General features: G+C 43.1%; 1 protein-coding gene across 1 annotated transcript in view; it reads right to left on the bottom strand.

Moving 5' to 3' along the window:
• Window positions 1-346: 346 nt before the first annotated feature.
• col12a1b (collagen, type XII, alpha 1b) overlaps window positions 347-12428 on the bottom strand; it is a 146945-nt gene continuing 134863 nt past the window's right edge. Inside the window, exons 80-82 of the mRNA XM_084315215.1 lie at window positions 7891-7959; window positions 2503-2673; window positions 347-2293 (exon numbers count right to left, since the gene is read on the bottom strand). Of these exons, the coding sequence (XP_084171341.1) occupies window positions 2283-2293; window positions 2503-2673; window positions 7891-7959 (251 nt within the window). The 3' untranslated portion in view covers window positions 347-2282. The remainder of the gene's footprint in view (window positions 2294-2502; window positions 2674-7890; window positions 7960-12428) is intronic.

Below are 12428 nucleotides of genomic sequence, written 5' to 3'. Positions count from 1 at the left end.
AGGCTATATTTTAAGTTAGGAAGAGCTCAAAAATAGGGAGGGGGGTAAAATAATAAGACACCATTATAGTTTTATAATCAGACATACTGGATGGTGTGAAGAGAGGCATTTTTCATTCGATGCCCCGGCACTGAACAAACATTTTCTTTTTCGTTCCTCTAACAGGCCTACCATTACTGGTTTTGTCATGAAGAGTGCATTGACTGCTACTTGATAAGCACTTTATGCAAATATGTTACAAGCAAAAGGCACAACTGGGAAGAGACAGAAATCTCGCATATCTTTTTAGCCTTTTTTTCTGGTTTTCTCTCCCCCCCCCCCCCCTCCCTCCAAACCCCTCCCCCACAACAAATGAATATTCACACATGATTTAAGGTTTTAAAGGTAATGCAAGTGGTATTTTATTATTAGGATTATTTATTTTGTTAAAATAAGTGGTCTACAGTACGTGTTAAAATAATAGCTCCGCATTCCGACAGCCATCACTACTATAGAGTGTTTGGTCAGTAACATGGGTCTCCCAAGTCCCTCCGCTCTGCAATCATGAGAGAACTCCATCACTGCAAAAAGGGTTCTCACGAAAATAAGAAATAAAAACTAGTTTTAAGCAAATATGTGCTTGAAACAAGTAACATAATCTGCCAGTGCAGTAAACTAATTTGGCTTGATATAAGAACAAATATCTAGGGTTCTCTCTCCTGATTGGATAAAGTGGGAACGGGAGACGAGATAATTTATTTTGTGTTTACTGCAGAGCGGAGGAGGGACTGTGAGACCCATGTTACTGACCAAACACTATATCAGTGATGGCTGCCAGAATGTAGAGCTATTTTAAGTTATTTTATCAAAAGAATACCACTTACAGCCCCTTTAAGGTATTTTCCCAATAAGAGTGAGGTATCAAACCCCATTTTCTTTTGTGTGTGAAATGTGCATATCCCTTAATGAAGTCATATGTGAACATAGCAACAACAAACACATGTAAAAAAAATAAAAATAAAAAATAAAAAAAAACAACAACAAAAAAACATCTTATGATGCTATCCTTTTGGATGCCTTTCTTGATAGTGATCTCTTTCGGCGCTCGTTTAGTGACACTTCGTCCTCCTCAGGGATAGGGACTACGTAGGTGTCGGGCTCAGGTGGGTATGGGTCTGGTTGGAAATAGTGTTTTGCCAATTGAACATAAGTAGCAATTTCTCAACGTTTGTCTCAGCATGCACAAGGAGAATGTGTATATGTATTGAGTGTGTTTGTTGGACTGCCAGCCTAACGAGGAAACACCTCACGTGACGCTGGACACGAGATGGTTTGTAAACAGTTCAGTGCATTTTCTATCTGTTTTTCTTTTGTGTGTGTGTATTAGTATTCAGATGTTTTAAGAGTTGGGCAACTTCATTATCAAAGAGTCATCACTGTCACTTGCTGCAACTCATTCAATTACAAAATATATATATATATAATAATACAAAAAAGAAACCTCTAACGCTGTATAAAAATCAAGTAAGAGTGCTACTCTTGGGAGTGTGGTGTTAGTTCTCATAACATACAGAGGTATAGCTGGTATTGGTAGAATATGGCAGAGAAAGCATACAAAAAGAATGACAATTCCCACTACTGTGTATATGAAAAGAAAAATTGGAAATAAAATGTCCAGGGTCACACATGTACAAAAAGGCAGGTGGTTCTATAGTTACACCACTACAAGGGAGAAAAGAGGCATTCATGTTGGCATTCAGCAAGCAGCAAGGTTGCAAGGCACAAGCGTACTACAGTTGTTAAACTAAATTTAGTGGATGTGAATCAGACATCATTTACAAGGCGGAATTAGTTTATTTACAGAAATCACCCCAAAAGTAATCATGTTAACGCTGTTGTTTTTGCGGCGGGTTGTGGTTGTTGTTGATGTTGTTGTTGTTGTGGTAGTTGTAGTTGTTGCTTCTCTGCTACAGATCCACCTTTGTTAGTACGGGTTTGTTTGTGAACATGCTCTTCCACACCATAGCAGGTCTCTCTCTCTCTCTGTTTGTTCTTTGGCTTCAAGATGCAAACAGGCCACTACGTTGTTGCCATCACCGTTGCTTGTTTGTTCTATTTGCTTCTAAGTTGTTGTTAGTACACCCGTCCTCTTTGTTGTTTGTTTGTTGCAACATAGTTTGTTAATCGTTTCCTTGGTGGTTATCCTTTAAACAGCTCTAGAGCGTGTGAGCAAGTATCTCACAGTTACAGGACTCTTATCAGGAATTCAAAGTGAAAGCAGCACAGGCGATCTAGAAACGTTACTATGGTGAACCTGAAACAGGTCAAACAGGGTGTTAGTGGTCAGTGGGATCAAAGACGACAAGACTCTACTTTGTAACACAACTTTTGTCGCCAAACTCACAGCGACTATAATGAGACTGTTGAATTCAACGCATGCTTTTTACTCCTCTCCTCGGCTACGTTGTGCTCTACTTCCATGCAGTTATACGGACGTCCAGCCCACTCTCTGTGTTTACATACCTCCGTATCCTTGGCCATTGTAAGGAATGCCAACGCACTGAGAGGAGTCACAGTAGCCAGGAGGGCCAGGTGGTCCTCTGAGGCCTGCGAAGCCTTGGCGCCCGGGGGGACCGCGGGCTCCGGCAGAGCCTGAGGGCCCAGAAGGACCTGTTCTGCTCTCACCTGACGGACCTGACGGGAGACGAAAACAACCAAGCCAATCAAGATGATGTGGCCTCAGTGCCCCTCGCCCTCTGATCCCACTTGACATTGTGTGAAAGAAAAGAAAGGAAATAAATAAAAGTATGGGGACTGGTGACTTGTTTCTGCCACAACATTTGGAACATTCAATAATATACCGAAGGAAAATACCGAAGGAAAAAAGGAAAGAAAAGTGGGGTTCACTGATCCTTTTTTTCCCCCCAGTCTGTTATGTCTAGACATTCATAAAGCTATCTTGGAAAGTTTCCCTTGCTCTCTAGGTCTCATTCCGACTCTCCACTAAGTCATTTGAGCATGTGCTGTGAATGAAGCAGCACACCAATCTGATTACCCCTTCAACGGTGACTCACCACCAGCCTTGTTCCCTCTTCATCTGGGGCAATCCCTTCTCCTCCATTCAGACTTTCCGACTTTCCACAGATTGACCTTGTAGGCCTAAGCATATGGTTTGTTTTTTCTCTATTTCCGCCTTGTCGAAAGGCTTGTCCTGCAGGCCTGTTTTTTTGTGAGGTCTGATGTATTAGAGTGGGACTGTATGGCTGTGTATTATCAGTAGAGCTTCTACAGTATATTACCCCCCTGTAGGATGAGCTTGTGTTATTGTTGCATTAGTTGGAGTACTGCTCTACCAGGGTTAAACCACTGAGACCACATGGATCTGTCGCTGCTCTACCAGGGTTAAACCACTGAGACCACATGGATCTGTCGCTGCTCTACCAGGGTTAAACCACTGAGACCACATGGATCTGTTGTTGCTCTACCAGGGTTAAACCACTGAGACCACATGGATCTGTCGCTGCTCTACCAGGGTTAAACCACTGAGACCACATGGATCTGTTGTTGCTCTACCAGGGTTAAACCACTGAGACCACATGGATCTGTCGCTGCTCTACCAGGGTTAAACCACTGAGACCACATGGCTCTGTCGCTGCTCTACCAGGGTTAAACCACTGAGACCACATGGCTCTGTCGCTGCTCTACCAGGGTTAAACCACTGAGATCTATATAAATATATATATATCTAGCTAGCTAGATAAATATATTCTTTCTGTGCATGTTTGCCCCACGCGGGGTAACATCTACAGTGCACTCTTTGACATCGCTGCTGGTCCCTGGCTAGCGAGTTGACCTATACGAATGATCCAACATGTGTACTAGGTGGTGAGTGCAAGAGGGGCTAAATGTATGCAGGGTCTTTCTGGGCATGTCACACAAGTAATGTAAACACGGTTCCGCTTATTTAGTGTTTGTGTAAACGGTTGATTTGAAATGTCCAATCTGAAGGATTTCAATCGGGTTGAGGAAATATTGTCCATGTAAGCTAATGATTCCCCCTAGTTCTGGGGGGGAATCCTAGCCCTACTTGCTATTTACCAGTGATTGTTCTTAGTCACAAACCAATGCAAAGTCAATGGGGTCAAGCTCCTATCTGTACAAGCTCTGAAATCTGAAATCGTTGTGTGCACGGATTTCAGTTGTCGTCAGTCAGCTTGTACTGACAGGAGCTTGACCCCATTGACATTGCATTAGTTTGTGGCTAACTAGCCTGAGGTGGTGTGAGGAACAGCATGGACCGTGCTGAGAGAGGACTCTACCGATCAACATCATCATTGGTAAGTAGCAAATACCAATAACGGATTGCTAGAGCTAAAAACAATAAACAACAACATTAAGCTCCAGAACATCGACACAGGTGTGTTGATACAAACATTAGCGACCATTCCCTGCCCATGAAAACCGTTAGGGGGAGGCTTGAAGACAACAGAGCTATTTGCCGGCTGTTTTCACTTTTCAAAAATATTTCCCTGGGAATCGGTGATGTCAGTTTGATGTAGTGAATCCTTATATCCAGATTTAGGAAAGGAGGAATATCCATACAGTGATGCTATTTACAATATGTAGTATTGACGCATACATTTTTTCCACACCGTGAATGGTGAGTTTGGCCAATCAGCAATGCCGGACATTGTCATAATTTTCACCTTAGAAGTTGTGCTAAACCTAAACCTTATCTTAACCTTAACCGCAGTAGAGAGCTGGAGCTCTTTTGTGATGATGGAATTCACAAAACAAATTTCACTGATTAATTACAATTAACAATTAACATCTGCTATATGCCCGATTCACTTTAAATAGACCAGAAGCCGAAACAAGTGGCGACCGTGGCGTGGCTGGTGTGTCCAGTCTAATCTGTTAACAAGGCCACCGAAAGGAAACTTGCTGCCAAGTAGCGCTTCGGGACCATTCGCAGCGCTTCTGGGTCCAGTGTGCCAGTCCTGTAAGGCTCTGCCAAATTATATGTACAGTATGTTGTACTATAAGCCTCTGCTAAATGATATGTACAGTATGTTGTACTATAAGCCTACGGCTCTGCTAAATTATATGTACAGTATGTTGTACTATAAGCCTCTGCTAAATGATATGTGGCAACAGTGGCTCGGGAGGTAGAGCAGTCGTCTGGTAATCCGGAGGTTCCCGGTTTGATTTCCGCTCCTCCCGGGCAGCGTGTCAAAGTGTCCTTGAGCAAGACACTTAACCCCCTAACTGATGAGCAGGTTGGCACCTTGCATGGTTGCCTCCACCATCGGTGTGTGAATGTGTGAGTGAATGGGTAAAATGTGAGGAACAAATTGTAAAGTGCTTTGGATAAAAGTGCTATATAAATGCAGCCATTTACCATTTATATGTACAGTATGTTGTACTATAAGCCTAAGGCTCTGCTAAATTATATGTACAGTATGTTGTACTATAAGCTGTAATAATAATAATAATAGATTGGATTTGTAATGCACTTTTTGTTCGCTGGGATCCCAAAGTGCTAGTATTATAAGCTGTATTATAAGTGTACAGGAAATGGCATTAAGTGTGTCCTTTGCTTCCACGATTTGAAGTGCTTCCAAATTAATGACTGTTGGGGGAGGACTTAATGCTGGGCAGGACTTGATTTGAACATTGCCCAAAAAATAACTGCTAAATAGGAAGAAGGTTTCACATGATCGGGGAAGTGAGATTATTTAAAAATGAATGATAATATTTTATTGGATATATAGTTCATTTACACCCCTGAGTTCAGGATGGGGCAGTGACAAGATTTTCCCAGTTTCCAGGAATGGAGAAGAAAGGAATTTGCTTATAGAAGAATTTTTTTTGTTTTGTTATCCAGACACACAAGGTGACAAGATGGAAAAAGTCATTTTTCACTTAATGGACACTTTCAGAAAGAAAGGATCTATCTACTGTATGATGAGCATAAGTCCCACTGCACACATGTTAGTTTGTCTTATCTATTCGCTGACAAATCTTCTTTTATTCTTAACGCGTGCTGTTTATAGCTATTATAAAGGCCATTGAGTTCAGGCTTGACCTTCAATTTTGACTTGGAATTAGTGTTTTCTCTAGCAATGACTGGGAAATGTATTCCAACATCTGTAAGCATGAGCACCAAACACAAACGCAACATAAATCATCTTGAATATATAGTATGGTGTTTAAATGGAAAAACTTCAGACAGCAGTGGGGGTAATTTATTAACACAGCTGCCTGAGCCTCAGGCAACAGAGTCAGGTTCAGCCACGCGGTGAGGATCCCGCCTCAATATGACATTTTTTAAATATCGTCTATCTGTTTTTATCATATTTTGGGTTTTCTTGATATTGTGAAACGTGATACTGATGTCAGATTTAATTTATTTATTATTATTATTATTAAAAAAATAATTATAGCGTCCAGCCCTACTGCTCAGTTAAGTTAAAGTCCGGGTAAAGCAAAAATAAATATGTTCTCAGTTTGCCACACCACAGAAAAGCATTAGCATTTTCCAGTCACATACTGTACATGAAACAGTTAGCATTAGCTTAAACCTTTAGCTATAAACGACCAAAATCTAGCAAATGGACCCTACTTGGTTTAAGCATGACTAATCAACTAACTAACTAAAAATCTGTGTTTTTATTTAACTTCACTTCCCGGAGTATGGCGCTAATCGTTTTAGCATTTCCCATTCACATACATGGTGGTTAGCATTAGCTTTGCTATGCTACTGTACACTTTGTGAGCTACTTATTAACTCTGGGGAAACCATGCTAATGTTCTCTAGTTTTCATATAGTGCTAGGGGACGAGTGGCTCCAGTGCGTCATAGAGCCATGATTTCAGGCCTGCACAAAAATTCCTGAACACAAAAATGGTGAAAAACTGTCTGACTCCACAATTCCATACTACATAGTTCACATTCACCAAAAAAGTGGAATAGTGGAATTCACCCAAAAGGTCAGTGAATTCCACGACCACAACACTAGAGGGAGTTCCACAAATCATGGTCAACCCAGATTCGGCTCAAACAAGGGACTAAACACGTTTCGCAATTATGCCACAACAATGTGGAACTCCCTACCCACAGCCGTAAAATAATGTGAATCCCTACCCTCCTTCAAAACCGCTCTCAAAGAGCACCTACGGGAGGCTGCAATTTGAAACTGGCCCCGGTAAATGTCCAAACCCCCCCTCACACCCACCCACCCACCCAACCCCCTCGAATGTACAGTTTCTTCCCCCTCTAATATCTTCTTTTATGATCTCTGTCTCTTAAACAGTACTGTATATTTGTATATCTTGTATGTCATAAATGTCTGGATGTAACAGTATTGTATATCTGTATGTCGTGTATGTCATAAATGTCATGATGAATTGAAAATGGGGGACCCTGATGTAAACAAGATGAAAGTCTTTCTCTGGTCTGCATCCCCTTAACAATTGTGTGTATTGAGCCGTACTGTATTGTACCCATTCTGGAATCTGTTAATAACATTTTCAATGAATCAATCAAACAAACAGTCATTTCACATGAGGGCAGGGTTTGAGATAGGTCAATTGGATGCCATGAGGATTCCACGGAGGGAGGTGGGTATAGTTGTTGTTCAGTGTGAAGTAGTGGAGAATGGAATTATCTGGTTTTGACTAGAGATATATACCAGAGGAACCCCTCAGTGTTGGAACCACACACTCAGGACTGTATGGATTCTTCTTGTCGTGCCCTGAAGGCGGTTTCTACTTGACAACATTATACATTCTAAATGGACGACATAAACTTGGGTTCAAGCTGTTCCCTAGCAATGGAATTCCATTGCACTGAAAACATGCCATTGTACTATAGCCCACTCAGTACAGCAGGCTGTTGTGTGAAACGTACCAGGTGGTCCTCTCTGCCCTCTTTGGCCGAGTCCTGATGTCCCCCGATCACCTTTCTCCCCTGCAATACCTGGAAGAAACACACACAATCAATCACAGACAAACCCAATGATGGGGTAATATGTTATGGCCGCCACAGAACAGATCTACCCCGGGGCTCGTTCACTAATCAGAGACATGCAGAGAGACACGCTTATGGGTTGGTCTCGTCAGACAAGACACAGAAGCCATGGCGAAGACAGACCATCAATAATACATTAGTGGTTTGGTTGGTGGAATGAAAGACTCCCCCTAACCTCAACAGCCCTCCACTATAACTCAATATGCTACTGGCTGGCTGGAGTATCTTGCTCTAATTAAAACTATGGCTGTTCTACATAGAGGAAGTAATCGAACAATATTCCTCGTAGGGCTGTCACATTATTTTCGAATTTCGAATAAAATTTCGAATTTACATAAAAACACGAGAATCGAACTTGAAGGGAGAAATTTGAATTTGAATTATATATAAAAAATTTATTTAATTTCTTTTATAATATTATTATAAAAAAATTAAAAACGGTCAGGTCATATAGGTGATACTGTGCTGAAAAGAATGATACCAAACATACCATGGTAAAAAAAGAAGTAGCCAACATCTTGAAAATTGCTTAGACTTTTTTTCTGTATTTAAAATTTTAAAATTTAAATGTTTACACTGAAATTCAAATTCAAATTCGAACGTGTCTACAATTCTGCAACGAATTTCGAATTCGATTTTTTGTTAAAGTGACAGCCCTAATTCCTCGACAGAACTTTAAATGGACACATTTGGATTAGGTCTACTTATATTAGACCTCTACCAGGGTTTTTAATACAAGTGTTAAGACCCTGCGGACTGTCTGCTCATTTGAGACAAAAGGGGGCAGAGAAAACAAGAGAGGTTGAGAGATCACAATGGAGCATGAGGCGGTGAGTAATCTGCCTTCACAGCACTGACTGGAAAATAGTCTTTGATAATGCGATGGGCAGATTAGACACATAATTTAAAACATAGATTAGGCGATATTAACGTTAACATTGGCGCCGATGGTGGCATTCAAGCGGTAAAACGGAAAACCAGGCGTGGCGCTGAAAGTGTTAATAATAACTCCCAGTGTTTAATAAACACTTCTAGCCAGGACATATAAGACATATGTATCATGTTTATTTTTTTTGTCATGCGGATTAAGGGAGATGCGTGTGAGCATGTGTGTGCGCCTCGGTCGGGAGTGTGTGTACAGCAGAACCCCGCTCCGCTTCAGACAGATAGAGAGAGCAGGGAGAGGTGGGCTCTCGCGTCATCGGTTCAGGAGAAGACGCGTATCGCTTGTAAAGATGGTGACGCAATGGGGGGCGTCTTCAGAATTGCGCACTCTGGGAGCTGGTATCAGAAAGTATCGTCTTCAGGCTGCCAGAACGCAGTTCCGTGTGGCAAAACGGTGCAAACGATCAAATACTTTGCCTAAAACGACCAACAACTTTTTAGTCTGGACATGGCCTTAGATACGGATGACTCCACATTCAAAGAGATAGAGGTCAGGTCTTATTAGTCCCCATTATCAAGATGGTGGCAGAGTGAAGCGACTTCTCTAAACAGGCTTGGCTAACACATTGCTACTTTGTATTAAGTACTGTAAACACAACATCTGTAGTGGCTTCATGGTACTAGTTTTGTGCTTTATGGCGCTTTTCCACTGCATGGTACCTACTATACTCTACTCTACTCTACTCGGTATTTTCGGTTTTCCATTACCAAAGTACCTGGTACCAGGTACTTTTTCGGTACTTTTTGGGTACTTTTTTAGTCCCTGCTCTGTCGAGGTTCTTAGCGCGAGCCAAGCGAGTAGAACTGGTACCACAAAAGTCACGTGAAAAACTGCAGACCACTGATTGGTCAGAACAGAAGAGAGACGCGTCACTGTTTGGAGAGTCTGAACGAAAACAGAAAGCCGCCATCTTGAATGGCTCGCGTAGAATGTCATATGTATGTTTGCAGCACGAAACAAGTGCAATAAAAAAGGATACAGTCACTGTGTATTCTGCCTCATTTATTGATGAAACAAAACCGACATCAACACAATTTGCCACAGAGCGGAGAGTTTAGTCTAGCAAAAAGATCGCTGACTTGTTAAGGCTTAAGCTTATGTTGTGCTAGCGTTTTAGCATGGCTATCGTACATAGCGTGATCAATATAACTCGCTATTGATTGTTTGTATGAGTAACGTTAATGCTAGTAGAATAGACACAACGTGAGGTAATCACCATCCATTTTAAACCGGTTATTACCTAATGCTAACGTTAGCAAATAGACGTGACTGGTAACGTTACAGCTTGTTAGCCTAATGCTAACGTTAACGTTAGCATAGACAGCCTAGCTAACGTTAACGCTTGTAGAATAGACACAATGAGAGGTAACGTTAGCGTTAGCAGAATAGACACAACGAGAGTCTCATTAATGTTGTTATTGATTGATTGATTGAAAACTGTTTTACTCTGGCTTGCGCCTACTAGCTCACGGACATAGCTATGCCCGGAGCTCTCACAGAGCTATGGAGCTCTCAGCTGTACACCAGCAGCAGCAGCCCCGCCTCCCCACACGGAGACAAACTGAGTACTTTATTTTAGTACCTGCAGTGGAAAAGGAACGAAGTACCAGGTACCTAAAGCGAGTAGAGTAGAGTAGAGTAGAGTAGAGTAGAGTAGAGTAGAGTAGAGTAGAGTAGAGTAGAGTAGAGTAGAGTAGAGTAGAGTAGAGTAGAGTAGAGTAGAGTAGGTACCATGCAGTGGAAAAGCGCCATACTTGCATTGACTCAGAGTCAAAAGCTGAAACTTTCATCTTCGAAAATACTGCCCAAAACAGAATCTGGTGAATGTGGCGATTTCATCTGCCTGTGACAAGAGTTCAAAAGTGATTGACAGCCGGGGCGGCTGATTGGCGCAGTGGGCAAGGCGCTCGCCTCTAACGCAGGAGACGCTGGGTTCGAGCCCAGCTCTCTGCGTTGCTACCGGCTGGCCGGTCGTTCATACTAACACAATTGGCAAGTGTTAGAGGGTGGGAAAGCCGGTGGGTGGGGATTTGACATTGTGGACAGCGACTCCTACAGGTCGGTTTGGTGACGCCGGTGCGACGGAAACAGGAAAGGACGGGGGCAGCGTGAGCCTCCCACACGTTACTCCTCGCCACTGAGAGTTCGAGCTGCTGCGGTGAAAAGATGCGACAGGCTGCCTCCTTGTGTACCGGAGGGGACACGTGATGCAAGGCTTCATTTCACTTCGATTTCATATTGCCAATTCTCCCCTCCCCTGTCTTGAACGTTGCTAGACTATGCCTCCCACTGGTCGGCTATAGTGAGGATAGAAGCCTTTCATCACGTGTCCCCTCCGGTACACGAGGAGGCAGCCTGTCGCATCTTTTCACCAGACAGCGCGGACTCTCAGTGGCGAGGAGTAACGCGTGGGAGGCTCACGCTGCCCCCGATACTTCCTGTCTTTGCTGTACAGGCGTCACCCTGTGCATATCATTCATTCATTCATTCATTCATTCATTCATTCATTCACCCAACCGACCTGTAGGAGTCGCTGTCCACAACGTCCAATCCCCACCCATCAACTTTCCACCTTATCTGTCGTCTACTCTAAGCCATCCTAGGTTGTCAAAGTGGGCAGGGGTGAGGTGGGTTCTATGAGTAAGGTCAAGCAGTAGTCTGACCAGTTTGTTTTGAGATGTTTGTAATTTTGTTTTTAGCGCCTTTGAGGTGCTTTGGTACCATGAGGTGCAAGCATAGTCGTAGTACCCTTGAATGAGTGCTCCTGCCAGAGTCTTCAGGGTATTCTTGTTTACCAGAGAGGAGATCCGGTACAAGAATCGAGTTCGTTGGTTGACTTTTTTGATTACATTGGATGCCATTTTGTCACAGGAAAGATTCGCCTCTAGGATGGAACCCAGGTAGGTAATTTCATCTTTCCTTGTGACAATATTGTCACCCACTGTAACTGAGAAGCCGCCGGTCTTGCTGAGTTTGTTATTTGAACCGAAGAGAATGGACTCTGTTTTGCCCATGTGTAATGATAGTTTGTTATCAGCGAGCCATATGCAGATCCTGCCTAGTTCCACCCGCTACCTCTGCCAATTGAGTTAGTATGACGACTGGCCCAAGCCGGAGGCAACGCTGACTCGGGGAGTCGAGACCGGAGTCTCTTCCATTGGTGACGAGCGCAATCTCCGCTACGCCACCCAGCTGCATCGAATGAGTTCTATTTGAAAGACCAAGGAACAACCTGGAACTCCCCAACCCCCACCAGCCAGCTTCCCCGATTCCTACATCTTCCAGCTTACCCCCAACCCACCCCCCCAAACACCACACCTACCAATCAGCCACCTCAATTCCCACCAGCCTGCACCCCCAATGCAAGTCAGTGAACAGACATTGTGTTGACCAACTACTACCCAATTTCACTGCCATTTTCAACCAATCAGTGGACCTTTGCACGGTACCCCCCCCCCCCCCCCCCCTGGAT

Source organism: Notolepis coatsorum, assembly GCF_963971535.1.
Source record: "Notolepis coatsorum genome assembly, chromosome: 5".
NCBI classification, from domain to species: Eukaryota; Metazoa; Chordata; class Actinopteri; order Aulopiformes; family Paralepididae; genus Notolepis; species Notolepis coatsorum.
The sequence above is the reverse complement of the archived record's forward strand: the minus strand, read 5'-3'. Positions and strand labels throughout refer to the sequence as shown.